The following is a 19,592-nucleotide window of genomic DNA, read 5'->3' as shown; positions in this document are numbered from 1 at the left end:
CGACCGGAGGACCCACAGTGGGAGCTCTGTCTCAGGATCCGGCTGGGAAAGCCAAATTCCATCTCCTGTCACACGTCCCGTCTGGGAAGAAATCCTCCAGGATCTTGATCTTAGAACACCTGTTCTAAGTTTCTGTCGAGGGGCGCGGGGGTGGGGGGCGTGGGGCGGGGCCTCTGGGGTAACCCTCGGGAGGCCGGACCGCCTGGCGAAGGGCGGGGCCCCAGGAGCCACCTTCGGCGCCCAGCCTTTCAGCCCTCCTGGAGCTGGTCGCGGTAGGGTGCCGTGACGCCACAGCTCACAGCAACCTCAAACTCGGGGGATCGAGGGACTCTCTCGCGTCAGCCTCCCAGGTAGCTGGGCCTACAGGCACCCTCCACAACGCCCGGCTATCTTGAGAGACGAGGTCTCGTTCTGCCTCAGGCTGGTCTGGGAACTCTTGGGCTCCGGGGATCCTCCCGCCCTGGCCTCCCGGACTGCTAGGGTTACAGGCGTCAGCCACCTCACCTCGCCCAGCCTGATGAGATTTAGTGGAATGTCATTCTCCCGCACCTGCTTTCACTCGATCCGGAGAGATTCTGGCGAAGCTCTTCTTACCCACGGAAGATCGCGCTGGGGGCGGGGGACCTTACCCACCTGCCTGTCACCCCGAGCCCTCTCATCTCAGTCTGTCCGTCCACGTTTCCCGCCTCCCCACCCCCAGAACCCGGGCGCGGGCGCGTGGGAGCACACACAAACACAGGAGCACACACCCACCCTCCCTTCTGGGAAAACCCCTGCTGTGCCCACTCTGGCCTAGGAAGCTGGCTGCCCAGGGCCTGCCCCGTATCTCCTTCTCCCCCAACCCCTCCGCTGCTCATCGTCCCTCCCCCACCCCCACTCTCAACCCCCCACTCCCCCCACAGTGGTTAGGAAGACAGACAGGAACAGCCGAGCGAAGAAAGGAGTGTCGCAGGATTTACGGTGCCCTTGCGGTGCTGAGTGAGAGGCAGACAGGGCAGGCTCTGAAAGGCTAACCTTCTCCCTAGCTTTGAGTCTGTTAGGACGGAGCCTAGGGTCCTTTCCAAGTTTGTATTTCTTGACAGGCAGGAACTCTTCCAAATGGCCACACCGTGGCTTTTGCACATGGCCCGTGACCCTCTCTGACCGAGCAGAACAGGGTGGGTTTTGGCGTCACGCCCTGGTCAAAGAGACACCCCACGGGAGTCACCGCACCTGCCGACATTGCCCGCACTCTCAGGCTCACGGCAACATGCTTCAGACCGGCTGTGGCTACTCAGTGTCACCATTTCCACGACCCCAGCCAGCTGCTTCCCTCCCCTGACGGCGCCTTCGGGCCTCCCCAGCTCTTCGTCTTCAGGGGCTCTCCCTGAGGTGTGTCCCTGTCTGTCCATCTAACCCTTTTCAGGGACGAGCGTGCCCAGCAGGCTGAAGGGTGTGGAACAGGGCTGGGGAGTTCCCGGGGGAGGAAAGAGGGCGTGTGGGTGGGTGGGTGGGTGGGTGGGACAGGGAGGGAGAGAAGCCGGAGGCCCTCGTGAAACCCGCAGATGAGGGGAGACAAACGGGCCTCCTGGGTGGGGATGGTGGGCGTGGGTGGATCCAAACCACACACCGCACCGCCCCTTTGCCTGAACCCTGAACCTAACCCTAACCCTGATTCTGACCCTGACCCTGATCCTGCCCCTAGCTGGACATGAATAGTGAGCTCCCCCCATGCACTCCGTAGAATCTGAGATTTCTAAACTTCGTTTACCTGGCTGGGGTCACACGTGGCGATTGCAGCCACAATTTTGTTTGACTGGTCACCTCAAAGGAAAGCTCACCGCAACCGATCCGTTACAATCCTTGGACTCTAGATGGTGGGCACCTGTTGAAAGAGACGCCCCCAAGTGTACCCTTCCTGTGTTGTTTCCCGCGCCCTCCCCCCACCCCCGTGCTAATCTCGGGAATATTTAAAAGTATGCGAACAGAATTTCTCCACACTCACCAAAGAATCCCCTGGGCTCTTACCTCATTTTGTTCACAAACACTTGTTTTCCCCTTGGAATTTACATAATGCCAGTGCAAGTTGTGGGCCCAGTGGCGAGTATATGAAACACAAACTATCGGGGGAATTTGGAGGACTCAGGACGCCCACGGCGGACTAGGGCGTGGAAAGGGCAGGTCCTTGTTCTTGGGAAAACTAAAAGGCCCAAAGTACAATGAAGTTGATTTGCTTTGTTTCATCCGGAATGAGGTCCTGAGCCTCCGGGCAGTACTCCAACAGACCTCCCTATTCTCCATATCTTTTCCACCATGCACCAAGGAACTGTGCTGAGACCTTTGGTTTGGTTTTGCAAATTGGTGTTTGCTTTCTCTCTTCGGTCAAGTCATTTATCTTCAAGAGGAACTTATTTGTCTGTGACTAGGATGATTCCAAGTGGAACAGGGTCCAAATAGGAAGACGTGGTGGGTGGGCATACTTCATAGCCATGGCAGTTGGATCTCCCATTATAGAAACTGGTTCGTGTGCAACAGTTCGCTGGACATGAAAAGTCAGCTCCCTACACGCACTCCACCCATGAAAAACTGAGATGCCTAAACTTCATTTACCTGCTTGGGTTCACGTGCGTTGATGGCAGCCAGAATGTCAATCTGGATCCGTTTGACTCGTCACACTCGTCACCTCACGTGGAAGCTCATCAGCACCGATCCTTTATAATTAACGAACTCCAGATCGTCGGCCCCTGTTGAAAGCGATGCCTCCAAGTGTACGTTCCCTGTGTTGTGGGGTTTTTTCATTTCGTTTTGTTTGTTTCAGTTTGGTTTTGCGCTCTCCCCCCACCCCACCCCCGTGCTTATTTCAGGAATTATTTCAAAGCAGCTGCACACAAGTATGCAAACACATACCGAATGGAATCCCCTATACTCTCAGATCTATTTTTTCAGAAATGCTTCTTTTCGCCTTGAACGTGAAGCACTGATAATTCAAATTGTATGCCCATTGGAAAGCGTTTGGAACTCAAACGAATTGGGGCATTTCGGGGATCCACGACCTCCAAAACCTCTGGTTGTAGGGCCCAGAACCAGTAGGTCCTATTTCTCGGTAGAACGACTGGATCCAAACCGCAACGAAGTTGATTTACTATCTCTCGCCTGGGAAAAGTTCCTGAGCCTTAAGCCATTGCACCTAACTGGTCTCCAGATCTTTTCCACTATGCACAAAGGACATGTACTGAGAACTTTCCCTTTTGTTCTGCAAATCAGTGTTTGCCTTCTTAATGCTCCAGTCAAGTTTCTCAAAGAGAAACCGACCTTACTTTTAGGACCAGTCCAGGGTTAAGAAGATTTTGGGGGGTCGCTGGGTCCAAATGTTGTGAACATGGTGGGCATACTTAATAGCCACGATGGTTGCGTCCTGCATGATAGAAAGCGGTTGATGCGCAACATTTCATGGCAAATGAAAATTAAGCTGCCCACAAGCACTCTACAGATGAAAAACTGAGATTCAAAAACTTCATTTCATGTGCTGATTGCAGCCAGAATTTCAGTTGGGGGATCAGTTTGACTCATCACTTCAAATGCAAGCTCGTCACCAGCGAGCTGTCATAATGCTTGTGATCCAGGTTATTGACTGCATACCCATGGCGAAGGGGGGTTTCAGAGATGCTTGTCTCTGAAACACCGCACCCTTGGTAGGCACCAGTTGAAGGATTCACTGTCAGCAAGGATACTTTACCTGCGGGTTTTGTTCCCGAGCTCACTTCGAGAACATTTTTTTTTTTTGAGACAGAGTCTCACTATGTCCCCGTGGGTAGAGTGCCGTGGTGTCACTGTGCGCACAACCTCAAACTCTTGGGCTCAAGCGATTCTCTGGCCTCAGAGCCCAAGACGCTGGGACTACAGGCGCTCAGCACAACGCCCGGCCATTCCTTGTTGTTGTTGTCATCGTCGTCCTCCTCGCCATTTTGTTGTTGTAATCGTCCTGCTGTTTGACAGGCCCGAGCTGGGTTCGAAGCCACCAGCTCCAGTGTCCGCCGAGACACAAGACAGTTAACACTACCTGCAGTCAAGTGCGCAAACACAAATCCTCCATACTCACAAATGCAATCCCCTATACTCTCACATCATTTTGTTCGGAAATAGTTCTTTTCGGGCGATGCCTGTGGCTCAGTGAGTAGGGCACCGGCCCCGTATACCGAGGGTGGCGTGTTCGATCCCAGCCCCAGCCAGACTGAGAAGAAAAAAAAAAGAAAGAAAAAGAAAAGAAATAGCTCTTTTCGCCTTGAACGTAACACGTGGATAGCTCAAGATGGACTATCCATCTTGCCCAGGGGAAAGTATTTAGAACTCCAAATAATGTTCTCCACCGAGATGTAGGCAGATGTTCCCTAGCAAAAGTGGCTTGGGTGAATGAGTGGACACACACACACAGACACAGAGAGAGAGAGAGAGAGACAGTAAAATACATGCAGGTGTATCTGTGGGATAAAGTCCTAGAATCGAAATTGCTACATCAAAACGTTTGCCTACGCATATGGATGTCAAATAGGGGCATCTGTAGTAGAAAACAGTGGTGGACATAAAGGAAAGATGACTCATCGGGGAAGAAAGAGTCCATTTCTTCAGAAATTCAAGAGAGTTGGCAACCATGACTTGTGTTGGTCACAGAAGGCAAGGCAGGGCTGGGGTGGGGGGGGTGGGAAAGGGAAGGGTGGAAGGTTTCTAATGAATGGCAGGCGAGGTTTGAAGTATGATCTGAATTTCTGACATCAGAAAATCCCGCCCCCCCCCCCCCGCCGCGGATGTGGGGGAGATTGGTACAGGCCAGGTAGAAGCAGGATGGCGTCTGCCATCGATTTTGAGCTCATCTCAGCCATTCTAGGCCAGTCGCTACCGAGGCGATTGGGTTTCCTGGACATTCACGTTTGCTTTTCTGGGACGGTGGCTGCAGAGGTTGTCCATTGGTGTCCTCCGCCCTCCACTTCTTATACGGTTACCACAACCGTGTGTCTCCAGCATCCATCTCTCTGCTGGAAGTGATACTGCTGGACCCAAAACTAGGTACATTGAAAACTACTCCCGCCCAACACAACACACAGAGAAGCGAATACACAGACCTTGACCAACCAAGCTCACTCTGCTTTCTGTTGTTGTTCTTTTGGGGCAGGGGTGGGGTGGGGTTTGTTGGTGTTTTTCTTTGTTGTTATTGTCCTTATTTTGTTTGTTTCTCAATTTGTGTTGTGTTATGTTGTGTTGTGTTGTGTTGTTTTCACTGGGAAAGCAGGTCTACTTTTAATTGTCGCTGACCTAACTGCATCCGGGAATGCCTCTGGACAACTCAAATAAAGAAATAAATAAACACCATCGAGTTGGCCCATCAAAGAAGCGGGAAGGGTTTTTGACAGCCCCGTGGCTTCTGAGGCTTTGGCGAAGAACAGTCTATTCCTGAGGCGGGTCCTGTTCCCACTGAGAAAGAGAGTTTCCCACAGAGAAAGGCTGGGGATGAGCCAGGGACCTCAGGGCCGACCCTCATCACTCTGAGAGTCCATACAGAGTCACTGGTGTGTCAGCCTCTTCTCCCAACCCGCTCCTGTCCTCAGGTAGGCGGAGACTCTCTGGACACCCCCATCGAGAATGCCAGGAGCTGGGCCAGCCCCCACCCACCCACCCACCCAGTGCCCTCCAGGCCCTTCAGCCAATGCTTCACTGCAGTCCACCTGGCTGGTTGTTCCCAGTGCCCAGGGTAGGGATCGATAAAATATGCACAAGAGGGAGGAGCTCAAAAGCCTCATCATCTCCTCCAAGCACGCCAGAGAGCAGCAGTAAAAGGCAAACAGCCCCAGTGAAGCACCGGCCCTCAGAAGACGCGCTCAAAGTGCGTCTGGTTGATGGTGGCGGGATTGCGGTTCCGGTTGTCGGACTGCTGGGTGATCTGGCTGCCCTTCCAGCGTGGCGGCGCCAGGTATTCAAACATGGACGTCAGGTGGTTGGACAGCATGCCCTTGAGGTCCGAGGGCATGGGATCAGACCAGAAGAAGTCGTGGTCGAGGGCGTCATCGCTGTCGACGCGCTGTGCAGGATCCAGCACCAGCAACTTGTCGATGAGGTCCAGTGCGTGGGGGTCGCGCACATAGGGCCGCAGCCTGTCCTTGACCTTCCGTTTCTGGCCCTTGACCAGTTCCAGCTTCCCATAGAGCTCGTGCCTGTCCACGTTTGGCCACACCTCAGGGGTGATGGAGCCACAGAGCTGGCTGATGAGGGCGAGCTGGTGCTGCTCCGTGTGGCCCTGCATGATAGGGCTGCGGATCCACATCTCCGCCATGATGCACCCAGCACCCCACAGGTCAATGGGGGGCCCGTAGTCCCGCGCCCCGAGCAACAGCTCCGGTGGCCGGTACCAGAGTGTCACCACACGGTTGGTGTATCGGTTGGGCTGGCGGTTCTTAGCCAGGCTGAAGGCCCGCGCCAGCCCAAAGTCTGCCAGCTTCAGGACCCCATCGCGGGTGATGAGCACGTTGGCAGCCTTCATGTCCCTGTGCAGGATTTTGTTCCTGTGGAGGTAGTAGAGGCCGTTCAACAACATCTGCATCACTCTCTTGATCTCAGACAGCGTGAACTTGACCAAAACGTTGCCCAGCAGTCCAGCAAGGTCATGCTCGCAGAGGTCCAACACCAGGTATATGCTGCCCCTCCAGCCGTTATTCGGGGAGGGTTTGCTTCGGCAAATCTCAATCAAGTTGACCACGTTCTCGTGTTTTAGGAGCTGGAGGATCTTGATCTCCCGCAAGGCCGTAATGGGGAAGCCCGCCTGCTGGTTGTCCATCAGGACCTTCTTCAGAGCCACCTTCCGGCCGGTCTGGCGGTGCTTGGCCTTAAACACCACCCCGTAGGTGCCTTGGCCGATCTTGGCGAGCTTCTCATATTTGGTCACCTCGTCACAAAAGGGACACTCCACTGAGTCGTACTGCCTCGCCATGGCCGCCTCCAGCGTGCCGCCGCGGTCCCCAGACACTGCTGCGGCCGCTCCTGCCGCCGCCGCGCCGCTAGGGCCTCCGCGGCGGGGACAATTCCGCCTCCACGGCGGCCACTTCCCGCCTCGTGGCTCCGGCCCCACGTCGGGCGTCCTCCGTCCGCCACCAGGACCCCTGGGACTTGTAGCTCCCGGGAGGCCAGGGGGAGCCGGAGCTGCAGAGGCGCCTCCGCCGCCGCCACTGGTGGCGGCAGCCCAGGTCTGGGGTGCAGGGAGCCGGGGCGCTGGGGCTGGGGCTGGGACTGGGGCTCGAGCAGGTGCGTACCCCTCCATCGGGCTGGGCCGCCGCCCTTGGCGAAGCTGCCGCGGCTGTGGCGCGCGGAGGGAGGTCCGGGGCAAGCCACAGTGCCCCGCTCCTCCTCCGACCCGGCCGCCTCCGCCGGGCTGCGCGGGGGGCGGTCCCCAAGCTGCGGCCGGGGCGGTGTGGGCACGCTGAACCTCGCTGACCCTCGCTGGGCAGGCGTGCTCCTGGTCCTGGGGTGGGAAGCCACAGGCTGGAGCGACCACTCTGCTGCGCAGTCGGGCAAGGAATGAAGCCCCAGCCCTTCCACCTGCTCGCCTTATATGGATAAGCCGCGCCCCGCCCTGTCGGCTCCGCCCCACCCACCCTGGCGGCGGGGCCGTCAGCCACGCCCACACGTTTGACCTGGGCTGCCCCCTGTCCAGGAGTTAGCTGGACCCAGTCCGACCGGAGGACCCACAGTGGGAGCTCTGTCTCAGGATCCGGCTGGGAAAGCCAAATTCCATCTCCTGTCACACGTCCCGTCTGGGAAGAAATCCTCCAGGATCTTGATCTTAGAACACCTGTTCTAAGTTTCTGTCGAGGGGCGCGGGGGTGGGGGGCGTGGGGCGGGGCCTCTGGGGTAACCCTCGGGAGGCCGGACCGCCTGGCGAAGGGCGGGGCCCCAGGAGCCACCTTCGGCGCCCAGCCTTTCAGCCCTCCTGGAGCTGGTCGCGGTAGGGTGCCGTGACGCCACAGCTCACAGCAACCTCAAACTCGGGGGATCGAGGGACTCTCTCGCGTCAGCCTCCCAGGTAGCTGGGCCTACAGGCACCCTCCACAACGCCCGGCTATCTTGAGAGACGAGGTCTCGTTCTGCCTCAGGCTGGTCTGGGAACTCTTGGGCTCCGGGGATCCTCCCGCCCTGGCCTCCCGGACTGCTAGGGTTACAGGCGTCAGCCACCTCACCTCGCCCAGCCTGATGAGATTTAGTGGAATGTCATTCTCCCGCACCTGCTTTCACTCGATCCGGAGAGATTCTGGCGAAGCTCTTCTTACCCACGGAAGATCGCGCTGGGGGCGGGGGACCTTACCCACCTGCCTGTCACCCCGAGCCCTCTCATCTCAGTCTGTCCGTCCACGTTTCCCGCCTCCCCACCCCCAGAACCCGGGCGCGGGCGCGTGGGAGCACACACAAACACAGGAGCACACACCCACCCTCCCTTCTGGGAAAACCCCTGCTGTGCCCACTCTGGCCTAGGAAGCTGGCTGCCCAGGGCCTGCCCCGTATCTCCTTCTCCCCCAACCCCTCCGCTGCTCATCGTCCCTCCCCCACCCCCACTCTCAACCCCCCACTCCCCCCACAGTGGTTAGGAAGACAGACAGGAACAGCCGAGCGAAGAAAGGAGTGTCGCAGGATTTACGGTGCCCTTGCGGTGCTGAGTGAGAGGCAGACAGGGCAGGCTCTGAAAGGCTAACCTTCTCCCTAGCTTTGAGTCTGTTAGGACGGAGCCTAGGGTCCTTTCCAAGTTTGTATTTCTTGACAGGCAGGAACTCTTCCAAATGGCCACACCGTGGCTTTTGCACATGGCCCGTGACCCTCTCTGACCGAGCAGAACAGGGTGGGTTTTGGCGTCACGCCCTGGTCAAAGAGACACCCCACGGGAGTCACCGCACCTGCCGACATTGCCCGCACTCTCAGGCTCACGGCAACATGCTTCAGACCGGCTGTGGCTACTCAGTGTCACCATTTCCACGACCCCAGCCAGCTGCTTCCCTCCCCTGACGGCGCCTTCGGGCCTCCCCAGCTCTTCGTCTTCAGGGGCTCTCCCTGAGGTGTGTCCCTGTCTGTCCATCTAACCCTTTTCAGGGACGAGCGTGCCCAGCAGGCTGAAGGGTGTGGAACAGGGCTGGGGAGTTCCCGGGGGAGGAAAGAGGGCGTGTGGGTGGGTGGGTGGGTGGGTGGGACAGGGAGGGAGAGAAGCCGGAGGCCCTCGTGAAACCCGCAGATGAGGGGAGACAAACGGGCCTCCTGGGTGGGGATGGTGGGCGTGGGTGGATCCAAACCACACACCGCACCGCCCCTTTGCCTGAACCCTGAACCTAACCCTAACCCTGATTCTGACCCTGACCCTGATCCTGCCCCTAGCTGGACATGAATAGTGAGCTCCCCCCATGCACTCCGTAGAATCTGAGATTTCTAAACTTCGTTTACCTGGCTGGGGTCACACGTGGCGATTGCAGCCACAATTTTGTTTGACTGGTCACCTCAAAGGAAAGCTCACCGCAACCGATCCGTTACAATCCTTGGACTCTAGATGGTGGGCACCTGTTGAAAGAGACGCCCCCAAGTGTACCCTTCCTGTGTTGTTTCCCGCGCCCTCCCCCCACCCCCGTGCTAATCTCGGGAATATTTAAAAGTATGCGAACAGAATTTCTCCACACTCACCAAAGAATCCCCTGGGCTCTTACCTCATTTTGTTCACAAACACTTGTTTTCCCCTTGGAATTTACATAATGCCAGTGCAAGTTGTGTGCCCAGTGCCGAGTTTATGAAACAGAAGAATTACACAGCAAACCCTGGGTTCCCTGAATGCCATGAAGTTGCTTCACAATTCACAGAGTCTCTTCTCCATGATATTATCAACAATAACTTGCCAGGCTTCCGAATAGATTCTGAATTTCGTATAGCTGACATTTTCATAACTCCAGCAGGATTCATCACATATAAGACATCCCCTAAACATATCATAATCAATTTCAGGAATGTTCATATGAAAGAGAAAATTCTGAAAGCATCTAGACGAAAGAAAACCATAACCTACAAGGTGAAGTATATTAGTATAACCTCAGATTTCTCTGCTGAAACCTTTTAAGCTAGAAGAGGATGGTCTTTGACTTTTAATCTCCTAAAACAATATAACTTTGAACCGAGGATCCTGTATCCAGCTAAGCTGAGTTTCATTTATGATGGAGAAATTAAATACCTTAATGACATGCACATGTTGAAGAAATTTGCTACAACTAAACCAGCTCTCCAGGATATTCTCAGATCTATCCTTCATAAAGACTGGCATAATTTTCCACCTCAGAAGTAAACCCATCCAGAAATTTTTGGTCAAATTCCAACTTCAACAGTCTCAAAAGAATTAAAAATTACCACCGGACTCTCGAATGGCTTATCAATATTCTCAGTTAATGTGAATGGTTTAAATTGTCCTCTGAAGAGGCACAGGTGGACTGACTGGATACAAAAACTCAAGCCAGATATCTGTTGCATACAAGAATCTCATCTTACATTAAAAGACAAATAAAGGCTCAAAGTGAAGGAATGGTCTTCTACACGCTAGGCAAATTTAAATTTGCAATCCTATTTGCAGACGCAATAGGCTTTAAACCAACCAAAATAAGGAAGTATAAGGATGGACAGTTCATATTTGTTAAGGGTAGTACTCAATATGATGAGATTTCAATTATTAATATTTATGCACCCAACCAGAACGCACCTCAATTTATGAGAGAAACTCTAACAGACATGAGCAACTTGATTTCCTCCAATTCCATAGTAGTTGGAAAATTTAACACCCCTTTAGCAGTGCCGCATAGATCCTCCAAAAAGAAGCTAAGCAAAGAAATCTTAGATTTAAACCTAACCATTCAACATCTGGACTGAGCAGACATCTACAGAACATTTCATCCCAACAGAAACAGAATACACATTCTTCTCATCAGCCCATGGAACATACTCCAAAATCAACCACATCCTAGGTCACAAATTAACCTCAGGAAATTTAAAAAAATAGAAATTATTCCTTGCATCTTCTCAGACCATCATGGAATAAAAGTTGAACTGAATAACAACAGGAATCTGCATACCCATACAAGAAGATGGAAGCTAAATAACCTTATGCTGAAAGATAGATGGGTTATAGATGAGATTAAGAAGGAAATCCCCAAATTTTTGGAACAAAACAACAATGAAGACTCTAATTATCAGAACCTCTAGGATACTGTAAAGGCAGTCCTAAGAGGGAAATTTATAGCACTGCAAGCCTTCCTCAAGAAAACGGAAAGAGAGGAAGTTAATAACTTAATGGGACATCTCATGCAACAAAAGAAGGAAGAACATTCCAACCCCAAACCCAGCAGAAGAAAAGAAATAACCAAAATCAGAGCAGAATTGAATGAAATTGAAAACAACAACAAAAAAAATTTTCCAGTTTTGGCTGGGGCGGGCTTGAACCCACCCCACCCCCAACCCTGTATAATATGGGGCCTGCACCCTACTCTTTGAGCCACAGGCTCCACCCACGCACACACATTTCTTAACTGAACACCCCCAATGAGGTCCCAGCACCTGACCTCTTGTGCTCCTCCCTCTGGCTGCAGAGCGTGCCCTTCCTCTGTTTCTACAGGTTGTTGACTTGCTCTGACTGTGTGGCCGAAGGCACCACTTTTTCTTTTTTCCCTTGTTTCTCTCTTTCTTTCTTTTTGCATGTCAGTGGAGTGAGCACCCACAAACCAGGGACGCACATCTCACACGTGTGCTTGAACACACGACATAATGCTTATAAACTACTAAAGGATATGCTGTGACACACATTCCTCCCTCCCTCCCTCCCTCTCTCTTTTCTTTCTTTCCTTCCCTCCTAACCCCACTCCCCACCCCTTTATGAAACACAGGGAGTAGCTGAGAATGAGCACCTCATCTTCTCTTGCCAGGCAGGCAGGCAGGCATGCATGACACCCATGTGGAGCACATGTGTGTTCTAAGTAACTTCGGTCTCCACAGTCCCATGCAGATGATCAGACATCCATGGCTGACTTTAGATCACCAGTGGGACCAGGGATCTTGTCACCTTAGCACCTGGTCTGTTGGTGGACCAGATGTTTCTTCTTCTGTGCTTTGGCATAATTTGGCTGGCAGGTGGCATCTGTGCTTAAGTACTGGTCCTCCTGAGACGGAGCCTCCCCTCTCCCCTCCCCTCCCTGTGTTCATTCATTCGTTTTCTTTCTTTCTTTCTCTTTCTTCTGAAACATTTGTTCTGACAACAAGCACTGCTTGCCTCCTGTGTATTGCTGTCCACTGGCCTAGTCAGAGACACAGGGGCAAGCACTGCAGATGAAATGAATGACTTATTAAGGGATGGCTGGTGCTGGCTCAGGCACAGCAGCAATCAGCTGTCTTTACACACTTTCTTACATACCGAAACTCATCAGATAAAAATAATCCAAGAATGAGGAAGACAAAAGATAAAAATTCTTTATCAGCGTTAACACAGCAAAGTATGCACACACCTTTCTAAACCAAGAATATCTTGTTTGGAGATAAACAACAATGGAGATGAACCACAAAGGGCTGTGTTGTCTATTCTGTTTGCCTACTTCCCAAGATGACTAATTGAAAGTTATTGTGTAAATAGAGGTAGGGGATTAAGTTCAATCGTCCATTGCCCCAGGCAGATGGTCTGTCTCCAGCTACAACTTGGTGAGGGTCTCCCATACATTCTTTCCTTTAAGGCGTGACTGCAGCCCAAGTACTGGTAATGTTCCTTCTCAGAGACTCATGGCCTCATGGAGCACAAATGAGACTTATTCACCTTACAAGGGTGCAGTGGACTGTGCACCTTCCCCTGTGTAACTGCTAGAGCTAATGAGTGAAGTCTCCAGCGTGTGAGCCTAGGGGTGTGTCATTCTATCTAAAAAAAAATTCTTTTTCATTCACATCTACACAACCATCTACGACAGTATATGTGTGTGGGATTATTTATTTATTTTATTATTATTATTTTTTTTTTTTTTTGGCCATACAGTGTCACTCCACCTTCCTGGGAAGAGCACTGTGGCACCATCATAAGTCACAGCAAACTTGAACTCTTGAGCTCCAGAGATCCTTTTGCTTCAGCCTTCTGAACAGCTGGGACTATGGTGGGGAGGGGGGCAGTCGTCTTGGGTCTCCACTGGCCTCAGCCTTCCAGGATGCCAGCATTACAGTGGAGATCCACCATGCCCGGCCCGTAACTTCTTTGTGTATGGAGCTGTTCCACAGAGAACAAATCCGTCCTGTCAAAACCCAGTGGGGAGGTGGTGCAAGGAGGGGCACGAAGAGATCCTAGATGTTCTTCCCTTCAGACTCAGTCCGGGTCAGGTCAGGTCAGGTCAGTGGGCGTTTGGCTACTTACCTCTCCTGTAAAATGGAAAAGATCAGAAATAAAGGTCAAAAACTTAACTGAGGACTGAAGTTTTTTTTCTAGACTGGAAAGCGTGGGTGAAGGGGTTGGGGGAGAGGAAGGGTTTCTGGTCCAGGAAATGTGCTACATGACTATTTACTTCTTTATTTGATTGATTGATTGATTGATTTTAATATTTATTTATTATTGTATTTATTTTAATTTAATTTAATTAATTTATTTATTTGATTTTTTTTTTTTGAGGCAGAGTCTCACTATGTCACCCTCCGTAGATTGCTGTGGTATCACAGCTCACAGCAATCTCCAACTCTTGGGCATAAATGCTTCTCTGTCCTCAGCCTCCGAAGTACCTGGGAATACAGAAGCCTGCCACGATGCTGGGTTATTTTTGCTTTGTTTCAGTTGTCATTGTTGTTTAGCTGGCTGGGGCTAGGTTCGAATCAACCAGCCTCCTAGGTGGATGTGGCTGGTGCTATAACCATTGTGCTACAGCGCCCCCCCCCAAGGCTATTTATTTATTTTTTAATTTTTTTCTTCTTTTGCAGTTTTTGGCCAGGGCTCGGTTTGAATCCGCCACCTCCGTTGTATGGGGCTGGTGTCCTACTCCTTTGAGCCACAGGCACTGCCCTACTTTAGTCTTTGATTTTCTTTTTCTTCTTTCCTTTCTTCCTTTCTTTCTGTATTTATTTATTATTTTTTACTTATTTTTTTTTTGAGACAGATAGAGTCTTAAGCTGTCACCCTGGGTAGAGTGCCATGGTGCCACAGCTCACAGCAACCTCAAACTCTTGGGCTTAAGCTATTTTCTTGCTTCAGCCTCCTGAGTAGCCAGGGCTACAGGTGCCTGCCACAACTCCCAGCTATTTGGGGGTTTTAGTTATCATTGTTGTTTGGCAGGCCCAGGCTGATTGCGAACCTGCCAGCTCCAGTGTAGGTGGCTGGTGCCCTAGTCTCTTGAGCTACAGGTGCGGAGCCTATTATTTATTTTTGAGACACAGTCACAAGCTATCACCCTGGATACAGTGCCACAGCTGTCAATCAAACATCATAGCTCACAACGGATCTTCCACTCCTGGCTCAAGCAATCCTCTCACCTCAGGTTTTCTACTTTTACTTAGAGACAGGGGTCTTGCTCTTGCTCAGGCTGGTCTGGAACTCTTAAGCTCAAGCAATCCACCTGCCTCCACCTCCCAGAGTCCTAGGCTTATGGTCATGAGCCACCGCACCAAGCCCTTCCGTAACTTTTTAAGTTCTTTTGGTCCTATCATCTTAGGGCACCTTATTTTTAAATGAACTCACATGAATCTACAGAAGCCTGTCGATGGAAAACCACCCAATCTCTGGAAAATGAATATCCCTGACTGTGGCCAGAGAGCCACGTCCAAGACACCTTGAGCCAGCAGGCTCGCTGTGGTTGAGTTACAGTTTGGTTGGTATTTTGACATTTTAGAGGGGTGGGGTGGAGTGGAGTGTGGGTGAGGTTATGGGTTAACTCATAGAATCGATACAGGGGAGTCCTACCTGGGTTTGCCTTCAAAAGGCAGGGCATCCTCCCATCAGGGGATGCAGCTTAGACTCAAGATGAGGGTTTATAAAGCAGCGGTTCTTTGGGGGTCAAACGATCCTTTCACAGGGTTCAACGATATCCGATTCATAACAGTAGCAAAAATTACAGTTATGAAGTAGCAATGAAAATAATTTTATAGTTGGGGGTGTCACCACAACAGGAGGAAGGTTGACAACTTTAAAGGAATTCTTTCATGAGTTAAAGTGACAAAGCTTTGTCTATCGAAAAAGGCTTGGACAATGAAGAAGCCTGTATGTCCGAGATGAGCCACTGGAGGAGGCGGGTATGGTGAAAGGTCTACCTTGTATGTAGCCTTAGGCCAGATAATAAGTTACAAAGGGTATCTTCCAGAACTGTTCATCCCCACCCCCTAGGCCACGCGTCCTCAAACTTTTTAAACAGGGAGCCAATTCACTGTCCCTCAGACTGTTGGAGGGCTGGACTATAGTTTAAAAGAAAAAACTATTAACAAATTCCTATGTACACTGTACATATCTTATTTTGAAGTAAAAAAACAAAAACGGGAACAAATACAAACACACTGCCTCATGTGGCCCGTGGGCTGCAGTTTGAGGATCCCTGCCCTAGGCTGCCTCCCTTCCACTGGTAGCCTCATTTGAATGCAAAATGGTCTCCTCCCTTCGGAGCTAAGGGCACACTCTGTAGTCCCTATGGCCTCAGGCTCCTGGACTGGTAAATCTTTTTCATCTGGGACCCCACCCAGCTGCTGTCTGCAGCCATCTCCATACCGCAGGGGGATGCGAGTGTGCCTGCTTGCAAGTGTGTGGAAACTCTAGGCCCTCTGTCTGTCTAGGGCAGAGGGCAAAAATAGCAGTCCTGCCTGTCGTCTTTCTGCCGTCTTTCATTGCCACTGTAACGGTGTGCATGAATGTCCTGGCTGATGCTCATAAGAGCATCAACATGCCCCGTGCCTGTATCTCAGCGGTTAGGGCACCAGCCACATAGGTCAGACCTGTCGGGTTTGAATCCAGCCCCAGCCACCAGACAACAATGCCGACTACAACCAAAAATAGCCAGGTGTTATGGCGGGCATCTGTAGTAGGCCCAGTTACTTGGGAGGCTGAGGTGAGAGAATCGCTGAAGTCCAAGAGTTGGAGGTTGCTGTGAGTGAGCTGAGATGCCACAGCCCTCTACCCAGGGTGACAGCTTGAGACTCTGTCTCAAAAGGGGGGGGGTATCAACAATCAATGCCAAAAAGAGAGGCAAACGCCAGGTTCTTGTAAGGCCGTGCTCCAAAGTCATTGTCCACTTTCTAACTGTGATGATGAAGCCTGGTTACACTGGCGAATTTGAAATCATCGATGATCGCAGAGCTGGGAAAATTGTTGAGAACCTCACAGGCAGTTTAAATAAGTGTGGAGTGATCAGCCACAGGTTTGATGCGCAAATCTAGAAGATGGCAGAATAATCTGCTCCTATCCCGCCAGTTTGGTTTCATTGTACTAACAACTTCAGCTGGCATCATAGACCAAGAAGAAGCAAGAAGAAAACACAGAGGAGGGAAAACCTGGGATTCTTTTTCTAGGGATGTAATACATACTGAAAAATAAAATGCCTCAGTGAAAACAAAACAAAACAAAAACAAAAACAAACAACAAAGATTATCAGTCCTGTACTCTACCAAAGTCAAATCAGGTCACCCGCAAATGATTTGAGCATCACCTACCTCTGTTCTGAGGCTCATGTGCCTCTTGGACCCTCTCCCCTCCCCTCATGCGGAGGGCCCCTGGGGATGAAGAGTGATTGTGGTCTGAGTGTGGGGTGAGCTGTGGGTGTGGGTGGGAGAGGGGAGTGGCTGGCATTTGGCAGAGTTGTGACACCGAGTAGTCAGCCATCTGAGCTTATCTGTTTGAGAAACGGGACTGCCAGCCCAGCCTGAGCCAGAGAGCTCCCACAGTGGCATGAATTCTGTAGGATGTGTCTTTCACTTCCATCTCACATCAGATCAAACCGAACCCTGTCCTGCTTGGTCAGAGAGGGTCATGGGTGGTGCAGAAAAAGCTCAGCTCGATGTGGACGTTTTAGGGGATTTTCTGCATCTCTTGAGGTATCAAAAAGTAGAAAGGACTTTAGGGGCTCTGTATTTTGGTTTTGCTTTCTTTTGTTTGTCTGTTTGTTTGGAGACAGAGCATCTGAAGCTGTTTCCCTGGGTACAGTGACGTGGCATCATAGCTCACAGCAACCTCCAACTTGGGGTCAAGTGATCTTCTTGCCTCACATTCCTATGTGTTAACATTGTTGTGTGGTATGCATATGTACTATGGTTTTGCCACTGACCTTTGAAGGGCACTTGAGCTAGTTGGTGGTATCACAGAACTGCCTGGAACATTTGTGTATATGATTGTGTATACGATTTTGTATGCCCCTCAGTTTCATTTCTCTGAGATAAGTGTCCAAGGATGGGCTCTGGTGATTTTCAATTTATACATACTATGGAAAATATCAATATGTTGCACCCATCGGAAGTTAATGTCAGTCGTATAAAAACCAACAGAAAGAAAACAGAGAATCTTACCCAACATCCTAACGTTTATTTTTACATAAATGTGGTACTAAATATGGAGAAAGACCAGTGTTAAGGTTGCATCCACCATATGCTACTCTGTATTCTACACCTGTTATGCATGCCAACTCATTCGTACTCACAAGAGCCTTATGAAGTAGGCACTACTTTTCATTTTTTTTGTTTGTTTGTTTTGTTTTAGACACAGTCTCATTTTGTCACCTTCAGTAGAGTACCGAGGTGTCACAGCTCACAGCAACCTCCAACTCTTGGGCTTAAGTGATTCTCTTGCCTCAGCCTCCTGAGTAGCTGGGACTATAGATGCCCACCACAACACCCAGCTATTTTTTGTTGCAGTTGCCACTGCTGTTTTAGCTGGCCAGGACCAGATTCAAACCTGCCACCCTCAGTATATGGGGCTGGCGCCCTACCCACTGAGCCACAGGTGCCACCCATTAGGCACTACTGTTATCCTCACTTATGGTGAAGACTCAGGTGCAAAGTGGTTAGGTAACTTGCCCAAGATTTTGTAGTTGTTGCCAGTTACAGGTAGTTAGCCTGGTTTAAGGATCCCTAAAGTTAGCTACTGTTTGATGCTGCCTCTTTCACAGTTCTGTAGTTCCTAACTTCTGGGTTGGCTAAGACAGCAACATCCATTCTGAGTCGATTTATATTAATATGACTCTGAAAAAAATAATAATTAGAATTGGGTATTTAGAATCATCAGTTAGCTAACATTATTATCCCTAAACTTACTGCTCTGCCTTTAAATTTGCTTTATTTGGCCATCGCAGAGAGATGGATGCTGCTTCTGCCTTTCACATGTTCAAGAAGTAGATTTCACAATATCCCCTTGATTATAAACTACAGTATTTAACAGCTCTTAGTAGCAGTATGTTCTACCTTTTCGTATGTCCAAATCTCTTCATGGAGCCCCTTATGCTTTCTTTTAACTTCACTGAAAATTTGGGATTGATGGTTGGTCACTAGAACTTCCAACACAGCTTAGAGAGATCTGTTTCTAACAGAATCTTGTGTGGTTCCTTTACATTAATCATTGAGATTCTTATGCCTCCAAAGGAATTTCACATTTCCCTCAGGCTTATAAAATACTTAATATTTTCATATGAACCTATATAAAGCCTTCTCTTGCAGTAAAAATATGGAAGAGAAGACCAAGTATATGTTTATGGAAAAATTCCATGAAATGTTTACAAGAAAGATATGTGCTGCTTTGAGATATCTTGTAGAAAATGACCAGGGGAATTTGGAATGCATGGCCCACAGCATTGGTATATATGTATGTATGTATGTATGTATGTATGTATTGAGACAGAGTCTCACTATGTCCCCCTCAATAGAGTGCTGTAGCATCACAGCGCACAGCAACCACTTGGGCTTAAGCAATTCTCTTGCCTCAGGCTCCCAAGTAGCTGGACTACAGGCACCAGCCACAACCCCTGGCTCTTTTTTGATTGTAGTTGTCATTATTGTTTGGCAGGCCTGGGCTGGATTCGGACCTGCCAGCTCCAGTGTATGTGGTTGGCACCCTAGCTGCTGAGCTACACAAGCCCATGCTTACTTTTAATAGTCATGCTGTAATCTTGCTAATGTAGAAACAATCAGGGGCGGGAGGAAGAGTTGGGAGCAGATGGTGGGAAAAGTGGGGGCTGAGGGAGAGGGAGAATAGCAATTGCGGTGCTTGTTCCTGGGAGCAGCTGCAGGACGACTGCGGAGGGGGAGTTCAAGAAAGCTGCCCTGGGGACCCCTCCCCTCGGCTCTCTCGGCCCCAGTTTCGGGGTGCCGGGGCAGGTCTGACGGACCCTCACCGCACTTCCTCCAGCTTGAGTGGCCACTTCTGAGAGATGGGCCTGCTATGTTAAAGAACATCTATGATAATAGCTTTCCTCAAAAGGGATTTTTCGAGAATTCGTTGAAAGAACAATATAGAATTTTCTTACATGATAATTTAATCTGAATGCAATAACAAGACATAAATTTTATCTCTAAATATAATGAAGGGCTGTGTATAACCACTGACCCTGACCTAGTTCTAATGAGCATTTCAGACGTGAGTTTAC

At 50.5% G+C, this 19,592-nt stretch overlaps 1 protein-coding gene and 1 pseudogene across 1 annotated transcript; both read right to left on the bottom strand.

Moving 5' to 3' along the window:
• Positions 1–5,836: 5,836 nt before the first annotated feature.
• Positions 5,837–7,003, bottom strand: LOC128596910 (cyclin-dependent kinase 9-like). Its single transcript, XM_053606753.1, has one exon. The coding sequence runs from the start codon at positions 6,953–6,955 to the stop codon at positions 5,837–5,839; it is 1,119 nt and encodes a 372-aa protein (XP_053462728.1). The 5' UTR covers positions 6,956–7,003.
• Positions 7,004–11,725: 4,722 nt separating this feature from the next.
• Positions 11,726–11,816, bottom strand: LOC128598049 (uncharacterized; annotated as a pseudogene).
• Between the last annotated feature and the right edge of the window lie 7,776 nt (positions 11,817–19,592).

Source organism: Nycticebus coucang, chromosome 10 (assembly GCF_027406575.1).
Source record: "Nycticebus coucang isolate mNycCou1 chromosome 10, mNycCou1.pri, whole genome shotgun sequence".
NCBI lineage: Eukaryota > Metazoa > Chordata > Mammalia > Primates > Lorisidae > Nycticebus > Nycticebus coucang.
This window is presented reverse-complemented; position numbering and strand designations above follow the sequence as displayed.